Consider the following 24,749-nt stretch of genomic DNA (forward strand, 5'->3'; position numbering starts at 1 on the left):
TAATCCACAAGTCTGTCACTGCTTCCTTGACAGATTAGCATGGCCTATAGATTCAGGCAAAGTTGTGTGTCATTGACAAGCTGTAAAACCCAGGTCACCCTTGGCAGCCTCTTTTAGCCTTGGTTTTCTTATCTGCAAAATGGGAATAACACCACTCACTTCCTAGGGTTATGATATAATATATTACAACAATTAACACTTGGCTTGGTACACAATAAGCATTGAATAAATGGTAGCCATATTATTTATTATCATTACTATTATTATCATTTCTGTAGATTTTGCCTTGTCTGCTTTGGCTCTTTTTGACTGGTCTCCTTGTTCTAACTTAAGCCATATGACCCTATAGGCCAGAAAATGTAAGAAGAAAGAGAAGGGATTCCCCAAAAGCAGTGTTGAACCAAGTTAGGGCAATAAGATGAGGAAAAGATCATCAGAATAAAAAAAATCAAAATCATAAGGGGGTTAGTTTTACACTCTAGGCTGTCACAAATTTTGTATCAAGACTGATACATTGGGCATTACATTGAAACATTTTCCCCCATAATGCATTTATGAGATTATCATTTCAATTTTGTTAAACAGTGCTAGATTCAGTTTGTTTGTGTGCCTGGCACATAGCAGGAATTCAATGAGTGAATGAATAAAAGAATGACTGTGCCAAATAAGCAAATTATATATATGTAATATATATATAATATATATATAATTTTATAATATATATATCAAAACTCTGAAACAGCTGTATTTGCTATTTCATTTACAAGGTTTAAGTAAGTTTTAGAATATTTCTATCTTAACTGGAGATATCAATTAAAACGCTTTGTTGGAGAAAATGTATCATTTCCTATAATGCAAAATATAAGAATTCAAATATACTTTTGGAAATTTATAGGTGTTTTCATTTATTCATGACTCATGATAGCTTGAAAGCAGCTATTATGTCAAGGCAAATTATTAGCTCTCACTATTGTATAATAAACAGAGCTATAATTCATGTTTATTTACAAATATTCTTTCTAGTTATTATGAGATTTAGCACATGTCCATCTATTATGATTGTTAGTTTCCTTTTGTTTTCTTTTAAGGAAAGGCTACTTGCTAAATAACCAATCAATAAACATCTCTAATCAGCTACCTTGGTGCTGTTAACAATGGAATGTGCAATTATTTCAGTCTCCCATATTCCCATTTATATAGAATGATCTGGATCAGCTGCTGGGTCAACTTTCTGACAGTCAGTCCAACATATTTGAAGATAAGTGAAAAGTTGCTATAGTAATATGTATATGAGAACTCTTCATGGCAATGACCATGAGGGATCCAATCAAAGAAACATTAGCCTGGTAAGAAGAGCCTCATGGTCAGAGGGAGAAAGTCAAATGTGAGAACTCACTAATGAATTTTATTCCTTGGGCATGTTGAACTGGAACCTAAGGGCCTTGCTAGGAAGATATAAATAAATACGCGTAAAGATAATGTCTGTGGCTGGAAAATATGAAGAACTCTTTCTTTATGTGCCCATGACCTGGCTCCAAGGACAATCCTCAAAAAGTGGTTTCACAATTGTTTTCAGTGATATTGGTATTGCAGGAATTGGTCAACCAATAGAACATGCACACACACATATACACACACACACGTATATATTTTGTATGCATTTTATTATTATTATTTTACCTATTCTGGTAAATTTATTAAAAAGAAAGAAAAGTCTGGCTGAGTGGTTTACAGTCACCCTTCAAACCCAATAGTCGTTCTCATGCTGAAATTCTGGGATCATCCTATATCTTTCTCTTTCCTCAAAAGCTATAGTTCAGCTATTCCCAGGTAAGAACTGCCTTACTTATATGTACTTTGTAAACTTTTTTCCCCTTTTTCTTTCTCTTTCTTTTGTTTCCTTCTTTTATTTTTTATTTTTTGAGACAAGATCTTGCTCTGCCACCAGGCTGCAGTGCAGTGGACTGATCACAGCTCACTGCAGCTCTGGCCTGCCAGACTCAAGCAATCCTCCCACCTCAGCCTCTCAAGTAGCTAGAAATACAAGTATGTGCCACCACACTCAGCTTTTTTTTTTTTAATTTTTGATAGAGACAGGGTCTTGCTATGTTGCCCAGGGTAGTCTCAAACTGCTGGCCTCAAGTAATAACCCTGCGTTGGCCTCCCAAAGTGCTGGGATTACAGGCAGGAGCCACCTTGCCCAGCCCTTCCTTCTTTTCTTCCTTCTTCCTTTTCTCCCTCCCTCTTTCCTTCTTTCTTTTTTTTTTTTTTTTCTGACTTGGGAATACACTAAAATTTGAAGAGAAAAATTGAAAGCAGAAAAATGCTTTGAGTCACAACCAATTCTTTTCAAATAGTCCACAAACCTGGTCCTCCTCATTTGGACAATTACAGCCAAAAGAAGGATCTAGTTTCAAAGTGCAGCTGCTCATTTGAAGTGGGATAAGCATGGTTAATTTTTTCAATGAAAAAATGGTGATGAATGGAATAGAAAATAAAGATATCTTTAAAGCTAGACCAAAGAAAAAGTTGTTTTAACTCCAGAAGGTCATCAATTTGGAAATATTATCCAGAGAATTTTTCAAATCACAGAGAAGAGCTTCCAGGAAATCTTAAATGACTACTAATGAAAAGTATTCCTTAGAGTCCAGTTGAAATAAAAGTCACAATAGTCACATATGTAATTCTATGCCCTAAAACACCCAGCTGCAGGGGAATCTATAGGAGCCCAATGGGATCCCAGTGTTCACAATTATCTTCTTTGTAAACCACAGAGCAATAGTAACAAAGGTCTTTACAACTTTTATTAATAAAAATGTATTGTAAATTGCAATCATATTTAAATTCTTATGACTTCATAATATTATTTTGCAAACTAAAACAAAAAAATGATCTTGAAAACCATAGTTAATTGTGATCACATGAGTATTTTGCTTTGTGGAAATTTATTGCATGAACATGCTTAATTTGTATACATTTTAACTTGCATGATGTGTCAATTAAAAGCTTACTAATTAAAAAGAAACTATACTCAATCTTCTCCTTCCATATGAAATGTTTTTCCTAGATACATTCTTTTAAATAATATGGGAACACAAAATTGCGAATCTCCTTCAAAGTCTTACAGAAAAAATTATAAGCTGTGTTTGAAAGTTATTTTTTTAATTTTAGTTTTTAAATATAATTTCAAAAATAAATTATTTTTATTCCATGTGAGGCATACTAAATTTAATACCTCTCCAAATAACCAAAGGGCATTTTGTATCAAGCACCTACACTGTGTTGGTATATCATTATGACTAGCATGCCTTTTCTTTTTGAAAATAGTCTTCACACATATTTTCTTTTTGAAAACAGTCTTCACATTATGCCCTTCAAAGGGCATAATGGGCACTATAGTTACCTGTTGCCTTGTGGAGTTTTATCAATAATGTAGTTAATAAACAGATGTTTTGTGGGTAACCACACTGTGTTATAGGTTATCTAAGAACTCATACCTTTGCTTTGACTTCCACCAGCATTCACGAATTAAGAAAACCTCAGGGGAGAGGGGAGGTGTTGTGTGAAACAGAGCATTCTCATTTGTCACCAAAATTACTGACTTCTGAAGTCAGTAATTATTTTTATTGTGTTTATTTGTTTTCAAGAAAATAAGTGGGAGAATCTTACAGTGACTTCTGAGTCCTCTGTCTTAAGGATACCTCTTAAAGGGTCAATTAAGATATGTATTTCATAGTAGTTGCTTAAAAAGATGACTAACAAGTTTTTAAAAAAAAAAAAAAATATGTTAACCATTTTCTGTGGCCAACTGCCTGAAAAGCTTCAGATTGCTTTATATTTCCAACCAACACTGACTGGCATTTACTCTTAGTAAGCAGAAGTTGTCACAAACGACAGAAAGTGATTAGCAATCACTTGCTACACGACATGAGATAGTCTTAAAACTCCCATTTACCCCCTACTGAACCAATATCTTAGCTTTTTCTAGAGGACATGAACAAGTATTTCTCTAGCAACTAACATAAGTGAAAATACAAGCCCTAGCTCCGTAGAATGCCACAAATTTGGTCACAAAGGAAAATGAAAGCAAGCACCCTAATACTAACTCAAGACACTTTACTTGGAGAAAAACAGCCTGCATCCCATAACATTTTATGATACCAAATGAGATGCAGGCAATGTAATTTCACTTATGTGATTCACTTACAGGCGATGCAAATGCAATCTTGCTGATTACATTTAAAACAAAGGACTGAATCTGCTTATTTATAGAGCAGGCCCATAGTCATGCAAAAATCATGCTACCCCCCACCTGGTGTGGAAGAAAAAGAAAACAATCAGGCTGAAGACCTTTACATCTCCACAGAAAGAAAAATGATGTTAACGTGAACCCTGGGTTGACCCAATATGCTTAACAACGTGGCTTCTTGGTGCCCTGAATAGAAAACAAGGTCAACTGTGTGAGTAATCGTTAGCTGAGGTGTTCAACCCACATGCAAACATGTCCAATGTTTTATTTGTTTTTTAAATAGCCAAAAGGAGTGTTCTGCAAGCATTTTCATCTATGTTTAATTTTAAACCTTCATGTGGGTGTGCATACACACACATACACTTATTTCAATATGGACTGCATAGATATATAATTTCTACAGTGAAATAAATACTGCTACTGCCAGTATATTCACCAGTTGGACTCTGCACAATGCGTATTTTATGAACTTCTCTGCCTACTAAGTTGGGGTCTTGAGCATTCCAGAGCCACTGTTTTTAATCATCACCAAAAACTAGAGCTTTTATTAGATAATTTCCTCATTATGAAGTTCAATAGTTCAACTTAATGTGAAGTTCAACAGTCTCAACTAAATGTGAATTTACTGCCAAATGCCATCTCTGAACTTCCCAGAAAAGCAACAGAGCTGGAAGAATTCTAATACGTCCTGTGATGCTCAGTTTTTAAAGGTCTAACAGGTAATACTGGCTCAATGCCGGCAAATAAACCCATGCCCAGCCACCAGCCACTGTACCAACATCCTAGGAGTCTGGGTGCAGCCTTACTGATAGCTAGATCGTAGCAACCTAGGCAAAGAGGATTATTATCAAAGCCAACTTGGGCCCAGCTGCAGTCCAACATAAAGAAGTTTAATGTGATACCTTACACCTGCCACCCCACATTTTCCAAAAGGAAAATTGTCTGTGGCTAAAAGTGCTCCTTGTGGAGCAACCTGTGACCACAGGGTTTCTCAACCCTAAAGAAGAAGATGCACTTCAGTAGCCTACCAAGTGATGCCAACACCAATGATAGAGAACAGAAGCAATTTTCTGTGCAGTAACACCACTTCCTTTTGGTCAGAGACATCATTTACAAACAGTAACCTCTGTGAACTTCTCAAAAATGGTGGTGCCTTTGAAGTTACCCTTGATCTTTGATACTCAACCATAGTCAGATCTGAAAACCACACTCAAACTGAGCTTTGTAAAATGTACTGGGTTGAAGCATCCCACCTTTCATCTTCATGTCTCCAAATGGAAAAGACCTAGAAGCATATAGGTTTGCTCATTTCCACACACAGCAAGCAGTGGGCCAGAAACCACCTAACTTGTTTGAAATGTAAGCCATTATCCAAGCCACAGCATATGGCCACATACTTCTCAACTCCCACAACCAAGCAAAAATGCAATTGCTGTCCAAGTGTGCACAGGCTCTGAATAGGAAATGGCAGTGGTTTCTGGAGCCCATAAGGCCAGAAGATGCTGCCAGACTTGAGAAGAACCAAAGGACAAAAGAGTGGTAGAAACAGGAGGACATATTCTGAAATGAAAGTAAAGTGTGATCTTCCAGGGCAGAAAATAGCTGCTCCTGTTTATTTTAAACTGCTTTCCATCACAGGCTGCCTCCTACGGGAAGCCTACCTTCTTTCACGTTTGGGAGAAGAATCAAACCTGATGCATGCCTACAGGGAAAAACTAGGAAATAACATTGTAAAGCATTTCAGTAGAACTAAGGCAGACGCCCAAAAAATCTTATTTTAGACATGTTCTAGAATTCTTCCTTGCTTCTCCTACTCAGTTAGCATTTATTGTCTGCCCCAAACTGTAAGTTCCTTAGGCACCTACAGCTTATTAAGGGTCATAAAGAGTCACATTCTGTACTAGAAACCAGCAGTTCTGCTTGACCTTGAGCACATCACTCAACCTCTCTGGGCTGCCAGTAGGCCATACGTAAAATTCTCTACTTCTGTTTCCTTCACAGTGAGTACAGCACAAAAGTACTTTAAGAACCTTGATATTCTATTACCAATAATGCACACATGATTATTTTATTAAATATTATTTATTTCAGATGCATTTGATTGTCTCTGTAAACAGGCAAGACACACGCTAGCAGACAAGGATTGGGGGTTTATGGTTCTATATTATCCTGACTGCTAAACCAAATAAAACATTCCTTCATTAATTTGTTCATCAATAATTATTTATGCATCAGGCACTGTACTATGCATTGGGGATAAAACGAGAAGCAAAACAACCAGGATCCCTGCATCCCATGCTACTTCTAATAAATACTTATTGATTTACTGTAACATTTTCAATGACACCCAGCTTCCCCCAGACATCCCACTCTCCTTGCTCATTTCCTCCCTCCCTGTCCTATAGATCAGCAGTCCCCAACCCTTTTGGCACCAGGGACAGGTGTGGTGAAAGACAGTTTTCCCACAGATGGGGGTATGAGGGGGTACGTTTCAAGATGAAACTGGTCCACCTCAGATCATCAGGCATTAGATTCTCATAAGGAGTAAGCAACCTAGATCCCTCGTATGCACAGTTTACAATAGGGTTTGGGCTCCTATCAGAATCTAATGTTGCAGCTGATCTGACAGGAGGTGGAAGTCAGGCAGTAATGCTGGCGCAGCTCACCTCTACAGAATACCCAAGGTAGCCTCAATCACTTAGTGCCAAAAAATGAGAGCTCCCAACAAACCATTCTTAAGGTATTGATGAGTAAGTGACAGGAGATAGTAGGGGCAATTTCAGCAAACTGTAAGGAGGGACACTGAAGCAAGCATGATAGGCCATTAACTAGTGCTTAGGTAAGCATGTTAGTAGCAGAGGCAACTCTAAAGAGGGTGGGGAGATTCTGAGTTCAGAGAGAATTTACTGTGAGGACAAAATGACAGGAGAAATACATATTGAAGACTGTTTATTGATTTGTCAAAGATGAATTTGTTACTGAATCATGGACAAGGCAGAGGATTCAAGATCAGCCAGCTTCAATCCTGCCCTTATAGGGCTTCCAGTCTAGAAAGGGCAATATTGCTATGTGTGGGTATCCCCTTATAGGAGCGAATGTACATGTCAAAATGGAGGTAACTTGTGCTGGGAAATTGATGGATTTAAGTCATGAGACACTGTGTAAGGCTGATCTTTTGATCTTTCTCCCACATGCTTCTTTGTTCTGGGAACAGGCCTTGAGAAACAACTGGGAAAAGGAAATTGACAAACTCTTTCTTCTACTCTGGCTAGAGGAAAGCTAACTCCCTCTTGCTACTATGTCTTAACCTTTTCTCAAGATCTCATGTTTATCTCTGTGAGTCACCTGGGCTAGCAAGATACACATCTACTAAGCATTTTGTATTTTTAGTGGCTTCTTCTAATTGACCCCAAGGTAATCATTCCCTGACTTTGTCTGCCCTCAGCTTTCATGTATATCTATCCATTCAAGCAAACATAGGCTTATAAATTCAGGCTCTGGGTGTTCTATATCTAGTCATGCCCAGCTGCACTGGAAGGTCTTCTACCTCTGATCATGACGATAACACCAAATGAAACACTTCTATAGAACTTACTACGTCCCCAGAAAATTTGGTAGGTACTATACTTAAAGCAGTTGATTTAACCTTTGCAATGGCCCTTTGAGAAAAGTACTATTTGCTTCCCTCATTTATGGATGAGAACACAGAAAGGTCACATTTATGGATAAGAACACAGAGAAGTCAAGTAACTCACTCAAAGTCGCACAGAGAGTAAGAGGGAGACCAAGATTCAAACTTTGGCAGTCTGCTTCTGGAAACCACGTTCTTAAACACTATATTGCTTCCCTGTCTCCTCAGGCAATGAAGCTCAGAAATATATTTTCAGACCCTTAGGCATTTATTACAAAACTATTTATTGAAGCCTTATATGTTAAACTTGACTACATGTTCTTAATTTACTGAGCATTCACACTTATTTTAAAAAATCTAACCAAGAGACCAAAATGAGGGAGAGAGTCCTTGAAACAAATGCACTCAATTCTATGTGCATGGAATGCATTCATGCCCCCCAATCTGACTCCATGTGTGAGCAAACAAGATACATAAATCTGAGTAGCGTGGCTGTTCATGTAAACAATTCAGAACCTTATCATTCCTCTCTGAACTGACTCCAATTCATCAAAAATGTAGGAGTGGGTTATATATGACATCCTCCATTAACTGAAACACACCAATAAATTTCCAAAATGTAGGACTCAGCACCAAAAAGAAAAAAATGGGTAGAGAAATCCCCACATATATTGTGGAACTCCGTGCAGCCTGTGTCTCCCCTGTGCAGTCTTGAATCATGCATAATGCAACACCGCAACTGCTAACAGCAGGCGCGCACCAGATAATTTACACTTGTTTTTATGGACACGAGGAACTGATCTTTGAAGCTGTCCCTAATGAGATTCCGCTTGGCCCTAACAGCATCCTGAGAGAGTGTTCCGGTTTTCTACTTGGCATCCGGTGCATATTTATAATGCAGAATACAGGCTCATTTAAATTGCGCATGTGGATTTTGGTGTCGTCCCTATTTTAAAGAAAGATTTTCATATACTAAGGAGCACTGACTCCTCAATTACTAAACCATACTTTACCTAAACAATGTCACTGCCAGCCCTACAGGTACTTATCAAAGAGGTAGGTCCATCAAAGCCCCTTTACCTACAGGGCAAAAAGCTCCTCCAGCTCCAACCCTGCACTCAAGTCCAGAGACTCAATTAGGTCGTCAGCCAAAGGGCATCTCCAGAAAGTCTAATTATACAACACCTTCCTTAGTAGACACAGCCACAGGGAAAGTTAGAGAGAAAACCTGAAGTCAGTCATCTAAATTAAAAACTTCCTGCCCCAAAAGTGCTTGTGATACAGACTTCTCTTTCTTAGTATCTCCTCTCTTTTAATTTCTGTGCCATGTAAAATTTTCTTAAGCCTGGCAGTTTACAGCAGGATCTTTTCCTGATCATTTGCTTTTCACAGTTTAGTCACCCACAATTAGAACTCCATTGCATACTTACTTTGAATTTCCTTTGTTTTACCTTTAAGTCAATGTTTTTAAGAATGGTTTTCAACCACTGCCATACCAATACTGTTATGACAGTGTTATCTGTATTTAACCCAAATCACAGATTTTTGTCAAAAATGTTCTGTAAAAATTTTAAGAGTTTACTATTAAAAAAAAATGTAGAGTCGTTAAACATCAGAGTACAGAATAAAAACTGGTTCGCCTTATTCAAAACGCATGATTCCCATGATGACAGATGACCCGTTTTCATGGTCTTCATTTCAAGTAAACTCCACATATTAGGAGCAGTTGTCACGTTCCAGGTAAGTGGGCTGAAATATATCTTAATTAATTTAATGCTTCTGACCGATAATTGTTGACTCCAAATATGATCAATAAGTGAGCACTTTATAAGGAGTTAAAACAATATACTTTCCAATGCCTCCATTTTAAAATTAAAGAACAATATAGAAAACCCAAATCTCTAGGGTCACATTGAAAGTGGAAGCTTTGATATTTTTTCCTATGTTAGAAATGAGAGTTTACTACTGTCAAAGCAAAAGTCAACTGAAGGCAGAGATGATAGCATTAGTGTACGAGTATCAGAAATACTCACTCTGAGCTTCATCCAGCTCCATCCTGAAAAAAACACGGGAGACTTACATAAGTTACCCTTTTTAAAGCCAAGTACACCCTCAAGTCTACATACATGCTCTCAAAATGAATGAGTGATTACAAGGCAGCACTCACTTCCTGGGGAAGCACATGTTAATTCCTCGAATCCTTGCAAACTCAGCTTTCATTCATTCATTCATTCAACAGGTGTTGACAGAGTCTCCAGAACATGCCTAGCATTGTGATAGGTGTTGTGAATACAGACAGCAAAAAATAAATAAAACGAAAAAGATAAGGTCACTGCCCTCATAGAGCTTATATCCTCGTGGAAGACACACATTTCACCAACAATTCAAGAATATATTTATGATAAGTGCAGCCAAAGGACAGTATCACTCACAGGTTCTGGGAGTATGTATAAGGGGACACCTAATCCAGAGAGAAGGACAGGGGCTCCCTAAAAAGGGGACAAAGCTAGAGAGAGAAAATAGTGTTTAGGGAAGAAGACTGTCAACATTCTTTTGTGACTCAAAGTTTACGGCCACGGATCAGCCTGTTGTTCTCTGGCACCTCTCAGTATCTCTCTACTTGAAAAAACAAAAAATACAGGAGGTGTGCCTAGAAAGCTGGACTTATAATGCATCTTTCCTTCAATGTCAGCAGTAAATCCAGACGGTTTTGAAGACCTTGGGAAAAATTCGGTGGACAGATCACCAAAGTTGGCACTAACTCTTGCCAAAAGTCTGGCTGGCACCAATGCACAGACCAAATTGGCCATAAAAACCTCACTGTAGTCTTGTTCCTCTCAAAGGAAATCATTTTGCGATCAACAATGAGGCTTACCCAGAGGCCAGTCTTAGGGGCAGGCCTAGAATTTTGAGCTTAACTCAATTGCACGGTTTAGGGCAAGAGTTTCATGTTTCAGATGTGCAGTCAAGTAATTTGATCCCATCAGAGTTTTAATGTCTCCTAAAAAATCCAAAGTGTTAAATCCTTTTTCCCAGCCTCCACGAGAGCAATCAGGGGGTGCTTTTTTTCCAGCTCCCAATCTCCTCCCTCCAGTTTCTTATTCTCATACTCAAACAGTTACTAAGTGACTAATTTAATACATTGGCTACACGTCTTAATCCCAAAGTCTGATTATAATCTGCGTTCTAAAGTAGTGCCCAAGCACTTATCCTGTCCCCTTTGAAAAACACTGAGAAAGAAGACATACAAGGATAGTGAAAGTGGAATATTTAGAAATGGTGCTTTATTTCAGGGCCAACACTATTATCATGAACCCCTATAAACTTGAGAACATTTTCACCCAAGCAAATTCCACAACTCCAGTAAAAGACACATCACTGAGAGTTACACTGTCTCAGACAGCAGGCAAGGAGCTAAGTGTTTATTAAGTCTCTGCCCCTGGCTACCAGGTTAACAGAGACTCAATCCTTCCCTCCCTGTGTCTCCCTTGGGAGAGAGCAAAACCCTAAAAACTTCTTCACAAGAATAAAACAGACACACCAAAGTTAAAGGCACGAAAAAACTTATAGTGATGATGGACTACATAGCACTATTAAAACTGCAGAAGCTCATGTTAATGTTTTAGAGGCAATAAAGACACACAATATTATTAACAATAATAGCCACCATACATGGAACATTTAGATACTGCACTAAGTGCTTTACTGGGCACTAAGTATTATCTTCTATAACCCTCACCATTACTTTTTGAAGCATATATGATTATGATCCCTGCTATAAAGATAAGACACTAGTAGTAGTTCTGGGTATACATTTTTTCTTTTTGGAACTTCTCAAATGACTTCATTTTTAAATATGTTAATGGTGCCCAGATTTCTGCTTAGCAACAGTCACTCTATTCTCAAACGCTCCCTCTAAAATACAAACCTTCATTCTTTCCCTCTCTGTCTCTTTCATGTTCTTTTGTTTACCGTTTTATGAAGATATTAAGCTCAACCATGGTTCCTGCAGCCTGTGGTACAGCACCCTGCAAAACAGTGCTATCTGTTTATAACATGGCACGACCCTTCCTGCAGAGTGTGAGACCAGGACTAAAATCCACTAATGACTAGACAGCTCATTTTAATTCTACACTTGACAAAATAAACCCCTCATAAAGACAGGCAGGCAGAAGCTACTTCTCACTCTGGACTGCTTTGTCTTAATAATCTTTAAAAAGGAGGAAGTGGCTGAAGGGAACAGGCCCTAGCATACAAAAAACACAATTATGGCATAAAGAGATTGGGATAAAAAGCAAAACCCCTTATTTAAAGTTAAATTATTTTTTCCCTCCAGTGGGGGGTACCTGTCACTAATGGTCTGTCTTAGACCACCGCTGAATTGCAAAGGTTCTTTCAGTGCAAATCCTGGCTGCATTAGTGGGATCTCACTGAGCCCAACTGAAAAACCAGGGCACTTGATTTCCCTAAAACCAGCTCCCAAAAGGGCTCATTTTTTTTGTTCTCTTTTGTCCACAGAAAATGAAGCTCCACTTACATGTTGGAGGAAATATTTCAAAACATTCCCTTTTTTCTCAAAGTGCAAAATTTATAGTAACAGATAATTAACAACAAATGACAAACAATCTGAGCAGTAAAGGTCCCAGTTTGGTTGCCAAGATGATGGGATCAAATTCCAAGATAAACAGTGGAGCGTGCCGACAGCCATTAACATCGTGGTGGGGTCGAGATGGAGAGATGCAAAACAGGGGAGCCATCCACCACCACCGAGGGGCACAACGTGGAGCAAACAGACTCCCACGGGATTATTATTTCCCTTCCGAATTCTCAGGAGGGTGAGCTGCAAGAGGGGTTAGAACAGGACTCACACCACTGTACCAAACAGGATACCCAAGCCTTTACATGTATTTTACATGAAGAAAGCATTAGACTTTTTAAATTGCATTATGGAAGAATTAAGAATTAATATCCTTTAGGAGTCAACACCTCCTAGCCTGTTTGTTCTTCCCTCACCATTCTTCTCTCTAAGTTTATTGAGTCAAGATTGGTTTCAATGCTACCAGCTGTACCCAAAATGTATGGGTGAAGAATAAAGTGAAAACAAGTTAACCTGTAAAAGTCAGAATTTGAGCACAACATATGGTAAGTCTCCCAGATACTAACAGATGGCGAACCTTGGGAAATCACAACTTCAGATATTCTTACATTTCTCGAAAGCCAGTTCAGAGTTCACTATTTGTCAAATGATTTTTTAAAAAATATTGAAATACAAGCCTAAAAGTTTTGAATTACCCCAAAAATCATTCCTTCTCAGAGATCAACATAGGTCAAAGTATCAAAAGTTGCTATCCTGATCCTTTCATATGCTAGATTCATTGGTATATTGAGTCGGCACGTGTACCCTAGAAAGCCAAGGTGCAATTTTGTCTCATCTCCCTGTTGACTGAAGTCTAGGGATGCTGATCTGCTCCCGGTGCTAAAGTCAAGCCCAAGGTCAGGACATCGTAACTGACAAGGAAGAGTTATGATCTCACAAATACATCTGCTATATATTCCCTCCTACTTTTTCCCTCTCTCCTTCACAAATACGCCCATTTCTCCTCTTGTTCCCTCTATAAAATTCATCTTCCCATTATATTCCCTGCCTACCTGCCTTGGGCTGTTTGAGATGCTATAACAAAATAGCGTAGACTGGGTAGCTCATAAAAGACATGCATTTATCTCTCACAATTCTGGAGATTGGAAAGTCCATGATCAAGGCAGATTCAGTGTCTGCTGATGGCCCAATTCCCAGGTCACAGGCAGGCATCTTTTCACCGTAACCTCATATGAAAGAAGAACAAGGGGTTACTCTGGGGCCTCTTTTATAAGGGCTCCATCCTCATGAGAAAATCACCTCTGAAAGTCCCCACCTCCTAATACCACCACCTTGGGAGTTAGGATTTCAACATATGCATTCTGGAGGGGCACAAATATTCAAACCATAGCACTATCCAAGCAGAACCAGTACATAAAAGTCGTATCATTCTTAAACATAGAATGTATTAAATAAAAGGTGCTAAGAGCAATAGTTAAGATTTTATGATTAAAAAATCGAATACAGTTTGATAGGCTTCGGTGGTTATCTTTGAAGTCTCCAGGCAAAGCAAAATAAAACAAACTGGAGAAAAATTTCCCAAAACTCAGGACTTAAACGAGCTAGTAAAATGCCTATGTCGTAGAAGAAGGCTAACTCTTTCAGTAAATTAGGGAAACAGGCTGAGCTTGCTTAGCTGGTGGGAGACTTAATTGTTTTCTTGATTTCAGTTTAAAGTCTTTGTTCAAAACATATTTTAAACTCAGTGTACAAATATGTACAAGGTTTGAAACTTGGTCCTTGGCCCAAATACCTAAAGCCAAATACCACAAGTAAGCCACTTTTCTTAGCCAATCAGTATAAATGCCAAAAAAGCCCACAGCAAGACAGGAAAGGATATTTTTCCAATCCAAGAATTATCAAATCTTTGGGCTGGAAGGTTTCAGAGACAGTCTGTACAAAGAAATAAGTGAGTTTCAGTAGAGTCCATGTTTTGATGTAGAATCCTGCAGTTTTTTAAGGAAGCCACTACCAACAGAGGAACTTCGGTAATGGTCTAATTCTCACTTAGGATTTTAAAGCTCAATACTATCAAATGTGAAAAAGTTATCTGTTCCCTATATTCCATGGTGATGTTAGCTTTCTTTTTCTTTTTTTTTTTAAACTAGTTTCAACAGATCTGAGGCTTAATAAAAACTTGCACAAAAATGTAAATCAACTAGAGAAGCTTATATTCTTGATTTGTGGTAAAGAAGAAAAAAATAAAAAAATCTGCAAAAATGCATTTTCTTATTTGCATATATTTTGTCCCTTCTACAGGGACAGAAATTGAATAAAACCAATCTTCAAAGCAAAATAGAACAAAAATATGCAGACCCAAATACTGCAAGAGCCAATAAATTCAACAGAGTTTCCTCTTTGCAGAGTTAGTGTTTCCACACAGACAAAGCCTCTAAGTGTACCTTTTACATTAAAAAACAAAAAAAGAAAAAAAAGAAGACTAAGATGGTGGTCTGCAAAATTGCGGCAGTTTTGTCCATACTGATATTGAAATAATCGTCTAACCATGCTAGGATAGCTACTTAAACATCTAGTTTCCAGTAAGCTATGAAAGTCTAAAAGGGAAAAAGACATGGGAAGGAAAGAGCGAAGGAAATACTGAAAAAGAAGAAAAACAAACTGATGAATAGATCTTCCAAGACTCAGTAAGCTTCTCCTTTTTGGAAACAGTTCAGAATTATCTAGAGTTTGCTGTGCAGGATGCAGTAGATTTAGCAGCATTAGCTTTGTTTCTACATCTTAAAATCTCATCTTCATAAGCTTTGAAAGCTCAGAATTAAAATCGAGTATGTTGCAAACACAACCTACCTATTTCATTACAGCCTGTTTGGCTTGTCTTGCCACTTGAATAATTTTTACCAAAATATCCCCATGAAAGAAGTTTAGAAAACAAAAATTGTATTTAGAGCAGGAGATAGATAGATTCAGTCTGTAAGGAGAGGTGGTCTGATGGCTCCCAGTTGCAGGATATGTCTATGAGTTGACAATGACTATGCTTTCTCTATGAGTCGTTCTTTATCCCTACAAATGTAGGTAACTTTCCAAACCCAAAATCCAGGTATAACATAGAAGATAGGATTTGTTTTATTTCATCAAAATTCTTTACCCTCCCAGAAAGTCAAGTAGCCAACAAACAAATAAACAAAAACCACTGTCCAATTATGCAACATACAGCTAGGGTTCTAGGAACAAATTCCTATGGACAAAAAGCAAATCTAATTTTAGATTGCTTCTTTAATGCTTGAGTGCAAACAAAGAAATGTACAGAATAGGGAAAAAGTCAGCTCTAAAATGAAGTCCAACTGTCACGGACCACAAGACAGGTGCCCTCAGGGAGCATATAGGAAAAAGAACGTATTTTTAAGAATAAATGAGAGAAGAAAATAAAAATATCCAGTGTTTATATATAAAGTGCAAACTAAAAGGACAATTCAGCATTTCTATGATGAATTTCAGATTGAGAACATTTTACAAATTATAGCCATGCTAATGTGCAGGACAGTGATGAATCTGTAATGAAAATAAGAAAGTGGCTTACCAAGAAAGAAGTGTCTGTTTAGAATTTTTTTAAAACAGCAAATGCAGCCCAACTCTGTAACAAAATAAATTTCTACCTTGTTAGTAAGTGCCATTTTACAGAGTCCCAGACATTCATTCATTCATCCACTGATATGACTTTTCCTCTGTGTGAGCGTTAGGGGTCATTTCTCTTCTCTCACCACCATATCCCAATGATGTCTCTATTATATTCTTTCCCTAAAGAATATGACTAATGATGTGGGATTTGTGTTCTTAATTTTACATGGACAAATGTAAAGGTAAGGAATAGGAGAAATCCCAGACTGTTAAAATGGGAAGAGATGATGCTAAGACCATTAAGTCTATTGGCTGGTAAGGAACCTGAAATTCAGAGAGGCCCTACTTGCTAAATATCAGAGCTGATTAGTGATCACGACAGAACTAGAATGCAGATTCCCTGAAACGCTATCAAGAAGTCTATTACTGTATACTCTTTTAGCTTCCCCAAATGGATTTGAAAATACAGTCATGAGCTGCATAATGACATTTTGGTCAATGACAGACCACATATATGAAGGTGGTACCATAAGATTACAATGGAGTTGAAAATTTTCTATCGCCTAATGACATTAGCTGTCATAATGTCATTGTGGTGTAACTTATTACTCATGTGTTTATGGTGATACTGGTGTAAACAAACCTGCCCTGCCAGTGGTATAAAGTATAGCACATCCAATTATGGATAGTACATCATATTTGACAATGAAATAAATGACTCTATCACTGGTTTGCTTATTTGCTGTATTATACTTTAGTTGTTATTTTAGAGTGTACTCCTTCTACTTATTAAAAAAACAAAAACAAAGTTAACTAAAACCCTGGCTGCCTCAGGCAGGTCCTTCAGGAGGTATTCCAGAAGAAGGCATTGTCATCACAGGAGATAACAGCTCCATGCCTGTTACTGCTCCTGAAGACCTTCCAGTGGGACAAGATGTGCAGGTGGAAGGCAGTAATATGAATGATCCTGACCCTATGTAGGCCTAGGCTAATGTGTGTTCATGTCTTAGTTTTATACACACACACACATTTTTTATTTCAATAGCTTTTGGGATACACGTGGTTTTTGGTTACATGGATAAATTGTTATAGTGATGAAATCTGAGATTTTAGTGCACCCATCACCTGAGTAGTGTACAATGTATCCAACATGTAGTTTAAATCCTTCATTCCCTTCCCACCATGTCTTAATTTTTAACAAAAAGCTTAAAAAGCAAAAAAAAATAAAAATAAAAAAGTTTGGTACAAAAGCAGCTTATAGAATAAGAATATAAAGAAAGAAAATATTTTTGTACAGCTGTACAATGTATTTGTGTTTTAATCTGGCTTATAAAAGAGTCAACAAGTTTTAAAAAATTAAAAAGTGTATAAAGTAAAAAAGCTACAGTAAGCTGTTTCTTACTTTATTGTTGAAGAAACAAAAATATTGTTTATAAATTTAGTGTAGACTGTTTATAAAGCCTACAGTAGTGTTTAGTAATGTCCTAGGCCTTCACATTTACTCACCGCTGACTCACTGACTCACTCAGAGCAACTTCAAGTCCTATATGCCCCATTCATGTAAGTGCCCTATAGAGGTGGACCATTTTTAATTTTTTATACTCTACCTTTCTTATACCTTTTCTGTGTTTAGATATATTTAGATACACAATAGTTATTATTGCGTTACAATGGCCTACAGTATTCAGTAAAGTGGGATGCTATATAGGTTTGTAGACTAGGAGCAATAGGCTACACCATATAGCCTAGGTGTATGGTAGGTTATGCCATCTACGTTTGTGTAAATATACTCTATGATGTTTGCACAAAGACGAAATCGCCTAGAAGATGCATTTCTCAGAATGTATCCCTGTCATTAAGTGACACCATACTTCTTTAAAAATTTCCAATCAGTTATAAGACGACGAAGTAGGCAACACTGTTCTCATCTTCCCACACTTGAGCAAGTTGAGTTATACTGAACCAATGAACAGCCTTTGGCCTATTCCTTGATTGCAATATAAAATAGAAGAAGGTGCTACCCAAGAAAGTGAGGACAAAAGAAAATAGAAGATTTGCATCAGATCAAGACTTTAAAGCAAATATTACAGGCAAAGCATAAGGACTTGGAGACAAATTATATTTTTTATCAATTTAAAAAAGTTTTAATCATAAAAGTGTTACATACTTGTTATAAGAATAATTCAAATTATATGAAAGTATAAGAAATAAAAAGTAAAAGGTCCTTATCCAACACTCCCTCCTGCAAATTCAGTTCCAAATGTATTCCCTAAAAATCACCAGTAATGTTATTTATCCTTCCATACACTTTTATATAGTTATTTAGTCAAATGACACCTTTTCTATAACACTCTTCTGTAACATTGTTTTTATACGTAAGCATATCTAATACAGAACTAAAACAAACATTTACTTCCTACCACATTCTTGAACCGAATAAGAATGAAATCTCAGATCAGACAAACAAAATCTTGTAATACTTTGGCATGAAATAATCACCCAGATACCCTAAAAGCTACAGATTTTTTTTTTAACTAGTGATGGCCAAGCAACACTGACAGATACTACACAATACAAAATAAAACAAGTTGGACTTGTCAGGTTTCATATAGCCAAGTAGTTTAGAAAGGAAAATGTTAACAACTTATCTCATACTCATCAGCTGGTAGACAATACCATATATATTATCATAAAATCTATTTATCAAGTGGTATCTTTTGGGCACTATATGTCATTATATATCATTTCATTTAATGCTCACAACCATATTAAAGGGTCATTAAACCTATTTTACAGATGAGAAGACAGGTTCAACAATTTTTCCATCGTCACCCAGCCACGCCAGTAACTGGCAGGATCAGTATTTGTACACAGATCGCTGATTTCAGACCATATTCTCAGCTACTGTGTGTATATTGTCCTCATTCCCCAGCCCAAGCTGTGCCTTTTGCACTTAATCCTGGTTAATTACAGTTAGCGCTTGATGTTTCTGTTTTAACCACAGATAGAGATGGGAAGTCTAAGAAACTGACTGGGGTACAGAGAACCTAGGTTCAGCTCATGTGGAGGAAGGCCACTGTGATTTCACAGACAGCAACCAGTCAGCACTCAGCTCACAAGATTCCATCCCCCCCTTGGGATTGCCACTCCCGTGGAGTAACTGGAGGTGGATGAGACACTCCTAGGCTGTTTATAATCTTGACAGGCACTAAACCAGGACACTTGCCAACCCTGACAAACCAAAATCCCACCTAGAAAAGTTTCCATGACTCTTTGCTGCTCATAGCTCCATGAGGAAGAAAGGACAAGATTTAGCAATGACTTTATTTATTCATTTGCATACACTCCACTGCTTTTCAAAATGAATTGGCAGTTTAAAATTGAAAACCCAGAATCAATGAAAAAATTATTAATGATAACAGCTAACATTTATTGAGCATAGACTATGTATGTAGAAGCATTAACATGTAATACTGTTTCATCCTTCTATCCTCCACAGCCTTTTGAGATAGGCATTATTTTATGGTCCAGATCTTACAGATAGAAAAATAAAACATAAGGAAGTTAGAGTATGTATCCACAGTTGGTTATACAGCTAGTCAGTGGTGCAAGCAAATGTTAAACCCGGTAATCTGATTCCACAGGTGATGTTGACCACTATGCTAACCTGCCTCCACAGAACCAGGGTAAAAGAACAAGTGCAGTGTAAGATTCAAGGGGTGTTAACAACAGAAGGCGCAGACAAGGAAAGTGGCTACAACTGAAAACAAAGCTTGATTTGAGCTCCCTAGTCGTCAATCCTTAAAGAAAAACATGAAGAATTAACCTGAGTAGGGTATCCTATTGTCCTATGGCGTTCCAATAACACGGGGATTTCAATGCTAAAACTGAAATGGCTGGATATCCTACTAATAAAGTTTTGTAACATTTGATTAGGCCTCAGATTATGAAACACATACAAAATCTTTATGGTGTTTTCAGACCTACGTTGGCTCCTTCAGCACCTCCTCCCACCATCATTAAAAATACTAAATAATTTTTCTTATCATTCTGCTTGGGAAAGATGAAGGGGTTGTGGAAAAATGAAACCCTGTTAATTGCTGGGTTTCAATCATCACATCTGTTAGTATGCTCAAGAGTCTGGGTAAGGGAGGCACACAAATTCTAGGTTAAATTTTGCTCTGCCAACTCCAGCTGTGCTTTAATTTTCTTTCCCAAGGTCATACAGGATTGCTTTCTAAAAAAAAAAAAAAAAAAAAAAACTTCCCTCCATAACAAGCAGAGATTCAAGCCAGTCATTCTTAGAGAGCTTGGTGGTAATCTTGTCAGAACTCAGAGATGAAAACTAAACCAATGCTTCTTAAAGCTGTTTGAAACATCAGCTCTGAAATCAGCAATGAGCTTCATGAAGATGGGGACTGGGTCTTATTTATTTTTGTTTCCTTAATAGCATCGCCTTGCAAATAAACATTGTCTTAACTGCAATCTTAATCTTAGCAAGTCAGAGCTAAAAAGATCCTTAACCATCATTTGGTGCAAATATTTACAGATAAGTAAACTGAGACTTGGAAAAGAAAATTTGTTAGGCACAAAGCTGAGCTGAGACGAATTGAATTAAATGGGAAGTGAGCTCTTCCTAATTAAGGTGAAAAACCCCAACTACCATCACAAGGCTGTAGAAAAGAAAGTAAGACATCATTAAAGGGATAGGGTTTTTAACGATAATCCAAGTGATCTGTCAGGGGTCTTCAGAAATCTCAAGTGTAAGTGAAAAAAGGAAGCAAATAATTTAACAATCCCATGCAAAATAAATGAGCAACTACGCAAGTGGAAAAGACAAAATATCTTTACCTTGGGGAGAGGAGCAAAGTTCTGCCATGACATGTTGAAATTTTCAGAAAAACTGAAGACATTTTAGACTAAATATTTTATAGATATTTTCTAGCCAATTAAAGTTTCTAATTAGATTAAGGCCAATTTTTGTTTCTTAACATAACAGAAATATGACATGATTAAATCCAACCAAGATCGCTGACCACCTACCATAGGTCAGTCACTGTGTGAGGCCATCAGGCCTACAAAACAATGGCATGTTCTCAAGCAAGAAAGAGTAAAGCCAGGGGAAAGGTAAGCCAGCTTCCTGACAACACGTACCATCATGAAAACATTCAAAATGTCAAGAACTGACAGAAAAATTCCAGTGAAAATCTCCAAGCATCAATCTATTCTCTCTATTCAATGCATAATCAAATCAATGGATCAATCGACCAGTGTTTTTGAGCATCTGTCACCTGCTCAGAAGGACAAGCCTTTCTTTAAAAAGTAAAAAATTAAAAGAATAAGAGACAGATAGGCAGATAGATAGATACAGATAGGTAGGTAGGTAGACAGATAAACAGACAGATAGATTAAGAAAAATAATAATGGAGGTGGTATGAAGTGTTGCCAAGTAACTTGGGCAGGCATGATCATTTTGGATTGGAAACGGATAGGTAGAAAAGGCTTAAGTGGAGGAACCTAAACTAGCTTTGAGGCATTTGATGAGCAGAGCGTAAATGTGTTACGCTCTGTGAGAAACAGTGATGGCAATGGCACCAAGATGGAAGGGGTTAAGATGTGTTCAGATGACAGGGAGCCAAACTGTGTGGCTGAAGCAGAGGGTTCAGATGGGAAGCCCTTATTGGCGATAAAAGTGAACAGGTACACTGGAACTAGCCTGTAGAAGAATCCTCTATTCCAAGATCAGGAGTCTGGTGAAAGCACTACACAGCTGTCTAGGTTGCCCCATTTTCAAGCCATTTTTTTCAAAAGAGGTATAATTTGATCCTTCAAATTTGTTATGGCTAGATAAAAGCAGATCAACTTTAAAGTTACATGATTTTTAAAATATCTCTGTGCATTCACAGTTCGCCAGTGGAATCTTGAGGCCAAGAACAAGTGAGCAGATGTCTGCAGACTTGAGAACTAAGCTGAGGTTCCCCAGCAGTCATTTTCCAAGGAATGTGAGCAAAACACACTTTGTTTTGCTTGAATGGAAACAGCATCTACAAAGTTCCTTGTAGTTCTTTAATACAAAAACATAACACCAGCAAAACAGAACTGAAGCTATTCTAAAGTATGGCTTACACAAATATTGTAACATATTTGAAGAAAAACAAGTAAATAGAAACAGTAGAATAAAAAGAATATTTGAATTAAACATATATTTATTGTTCAGAAAAGCTATTTTAACAAAGAAAAACTTTATCCATTTTTCCTTAAAATCATGTTAGCGATCCTTCATAATCATGAATATATTCTCATTTAAAGAACGTATAAAGTTCTTTCAAATAGTTTAGCAGTAACCACTTACAAGGATTGTCTTTTCCTTTTTTTTTTTTTGGTCACTCAAGCATGCTGCTTTAAAACGGCTGCTTTGCAGAAATCTCATCATAGGTAACTGACTCGCTCTCCAGAATATACTTGCAAAGCAACATCCTAGTATTTACACTAATATCCAGGCAGTCAATGGAAAGACCCTTTTGTTTGGTTAGCGTTTGTAAATTCCAGGGTGGGGGGGTGTGTGTATTTGGGGTGTCCTACTATTTTTTTTAAAATGCTCATGTAAAACAATTACTAAAAAAAGAGCTTGTGACTTGGACATGCCCCGAGTTCAATTCTTCCAGGAGTGGTAAAAACAGTCAACAGAGCCCTAACCTCCTTTCTATCTTGACTATACAATAGTTTTCAAAGAGGTTTAGTCCTACTATGAAAGACTCATGTTAGACATTGGAAGGGTCTCATAGAGAATGAACACCAGGCCTTGAATAAACAAGAGAGATGGTGACCTTTTGCTCCCTTCTTCTGAAAGCCCAGCACATCCTGTAGCAGAAGACCAGAAAAAAGTTGATGTGCAACCAGGTGCTGCGAAATCCTTGCCTCTGGGTTTCTGCCACACTTTGCTCCTTAAACAGTTTAAACCTCAACATGACTTAAATAGTATTAGGGAGTGAGAGGAAAGTACAATTCCTGGAACCAACTGTTCCACTGTCCCTTATTCCTTTGTTCCCCATATTGTTTGAGTCCTGTAGCATGCAGCACACGTTTCACTAGCAACAGGCAAGACAATGGATCTAGCAGTAGCTGGACAATTAGTCCCAATTAGGCCTATTTCCCAGCTGAATGTAAAGGGCTAGTGGGGTGAGGTGTGGGAAAAAAAAAAAAAACTACAGAAATTTTAAAGAAATATTTCAGAATGGAGGCAAGCAATACAACGTAAAGCAAATTGAACTAGGGGTCAGGAGTCTCAGGCAAATTCGCTGTGTGGCAAATACTTTAACCTCTCTGTTCTTTTCTGTTCTTATCTATAAATAGGGGCAACCAACCACCAGTCCTCAGAGGCTCTGAAAATCTAATTTCAATTGTGGTTGAAAGTGCTCTGAAAATTTGAAATGTTACACAGATGTATGGAATTCCTCCTGAGCTGTATTTGAAACCACAGATATCCATCTGATTTGTAAATCATTTACCTTTTAGTCTCCCTAGCAGAAGTTAATAGTGAATGCTTTTCTTTTTTTTCTTTCTATTTTCTTGATTGCTAATTTTGTTAAGTTCATAAGCGATACTTACATATGTACATGTGGAGGCTGGAATCTGCTCTGGTTGATGTTGTAGTGCGTGAATGCCTGGGTGGGGTTTGAGCTGTACTCATCCACCGTTATGGTAACTTTGCCTTGAGAAGGAATCCCATGTGCCATCCTTCCTCCCTATAGGCATGAGCAATTCACAACTTTACAGAGCAAAAGATGGAAGCAGGCATGGTGCGTTTCAGCCAACCTCTGAATCCAAGGATCTACTCATCAATACCGCTGTGCATTTCTGAAAGAAAAAAAAATATGTATATAAAATGAGAACAAAGAGAAAAAGGGTGTTCTAAGAGACATAAATTTAACATCTAGACATGAAACTAGTTCAGGGAAAATCTGAATATGTGTTGTTGGCTCATGGATACAACTGTTCCCAACTCTCTTCCCTTCATGCACTTCAAAGTGGATATTACACTCTATACATATTGCTGGGTGCTAGCAAATCTTCTCAATGGAGTTCAAACTAAGATTTCCTCTTTAATTATAACTATGGCACTTAGCGTGAATTACAGAAGGGGCATATCCACAGTTGCCATGGCATCTGGCTATACATGGTTTGTGCTCCAAGTGAAGAATCTTCCAAACCTGCCCTGCTAATTGGAATGTTTGGTCTTTACAAAGTTGGTGTCACATAATCATTTGAAAGCTCCATGTTTAAAACAGCTATATAACACAATGACAGATAAGAATTTAAAATGTTGTGCTTATAACAAATACATGTGTATTACTATAACATGCACATAATAACCACACATTACACATATTTTTTTCTTTCACAAGCAGCTCCCAAAATACACAGGTAGGCAATGCTTGGCATTCCTCACCGGCCCAGAACCTTATGGTAAGGCAAATCTTTCTTGTTAAATGTAGTGTCATTTCTTTCAACACTCCAGTCACTCAGGGGAAAACCAAACACCTCCAGGTCTGGACCACCACTTTGAATGCATTCATTACCTCCCTTCTTCAAGCCCCGATGGAGCCGTAAAGAAGGGCGGCCATTACATCTGCCACCTCATTCTTGGTGCAACATAA

At 37.6% G+C, this 24,749-nt stretch overlaps 1 protein-coding gene across 8 annotated transcripts in view; it reads right to left on the reverse strand.

Annotated features, from left to right (window-relative positions):
* Nucleotides 1–24,749, reverse strand: part of MPPED2 (metallophosphoesterase domain containing 2) — a 202,159-nt gene that overhangs the window by 171,742 nt on the left and 5,668 nt on the right. For 5 of the 8 annotated variants that reach the window (XM_063783956.1, XM_054662182.2, XM_009460171.5 and 2 more), the window contains one exon: nt 23,701–23,949. In XM_063783956.1, the coding sequence (XP_063640026.1) occupies nt 23,701–23,828 (128 nt within the window). In that variant the 5' untranslated portion in view covers nt 23,829–23,949. Of the gene's footprint in view, nt 1–9,913; nt 9,937–23,700; nt 23,950–24,749 lie in introns of those variants that run through there. The other 3 variants (XM_063783957.1, XM_063783958.1, XM_016920605.4) reach the window with 2 other exon arrangements.

Source organism: Pan troglodytes, chromosome 9, assembly GCF_028858775.2.
Source record: "Pan troglodytes isolate AG18354 chromosome 9, NHGRI_mPanTro3-v2.0_pri, whole genome shotgun sequence".
Classification (NCBI taxonomy): Eukaryota; Metazoa; Chordata; class Mammalia; order Primates; family Hominidae; genus Pan; species Pan troglodytes.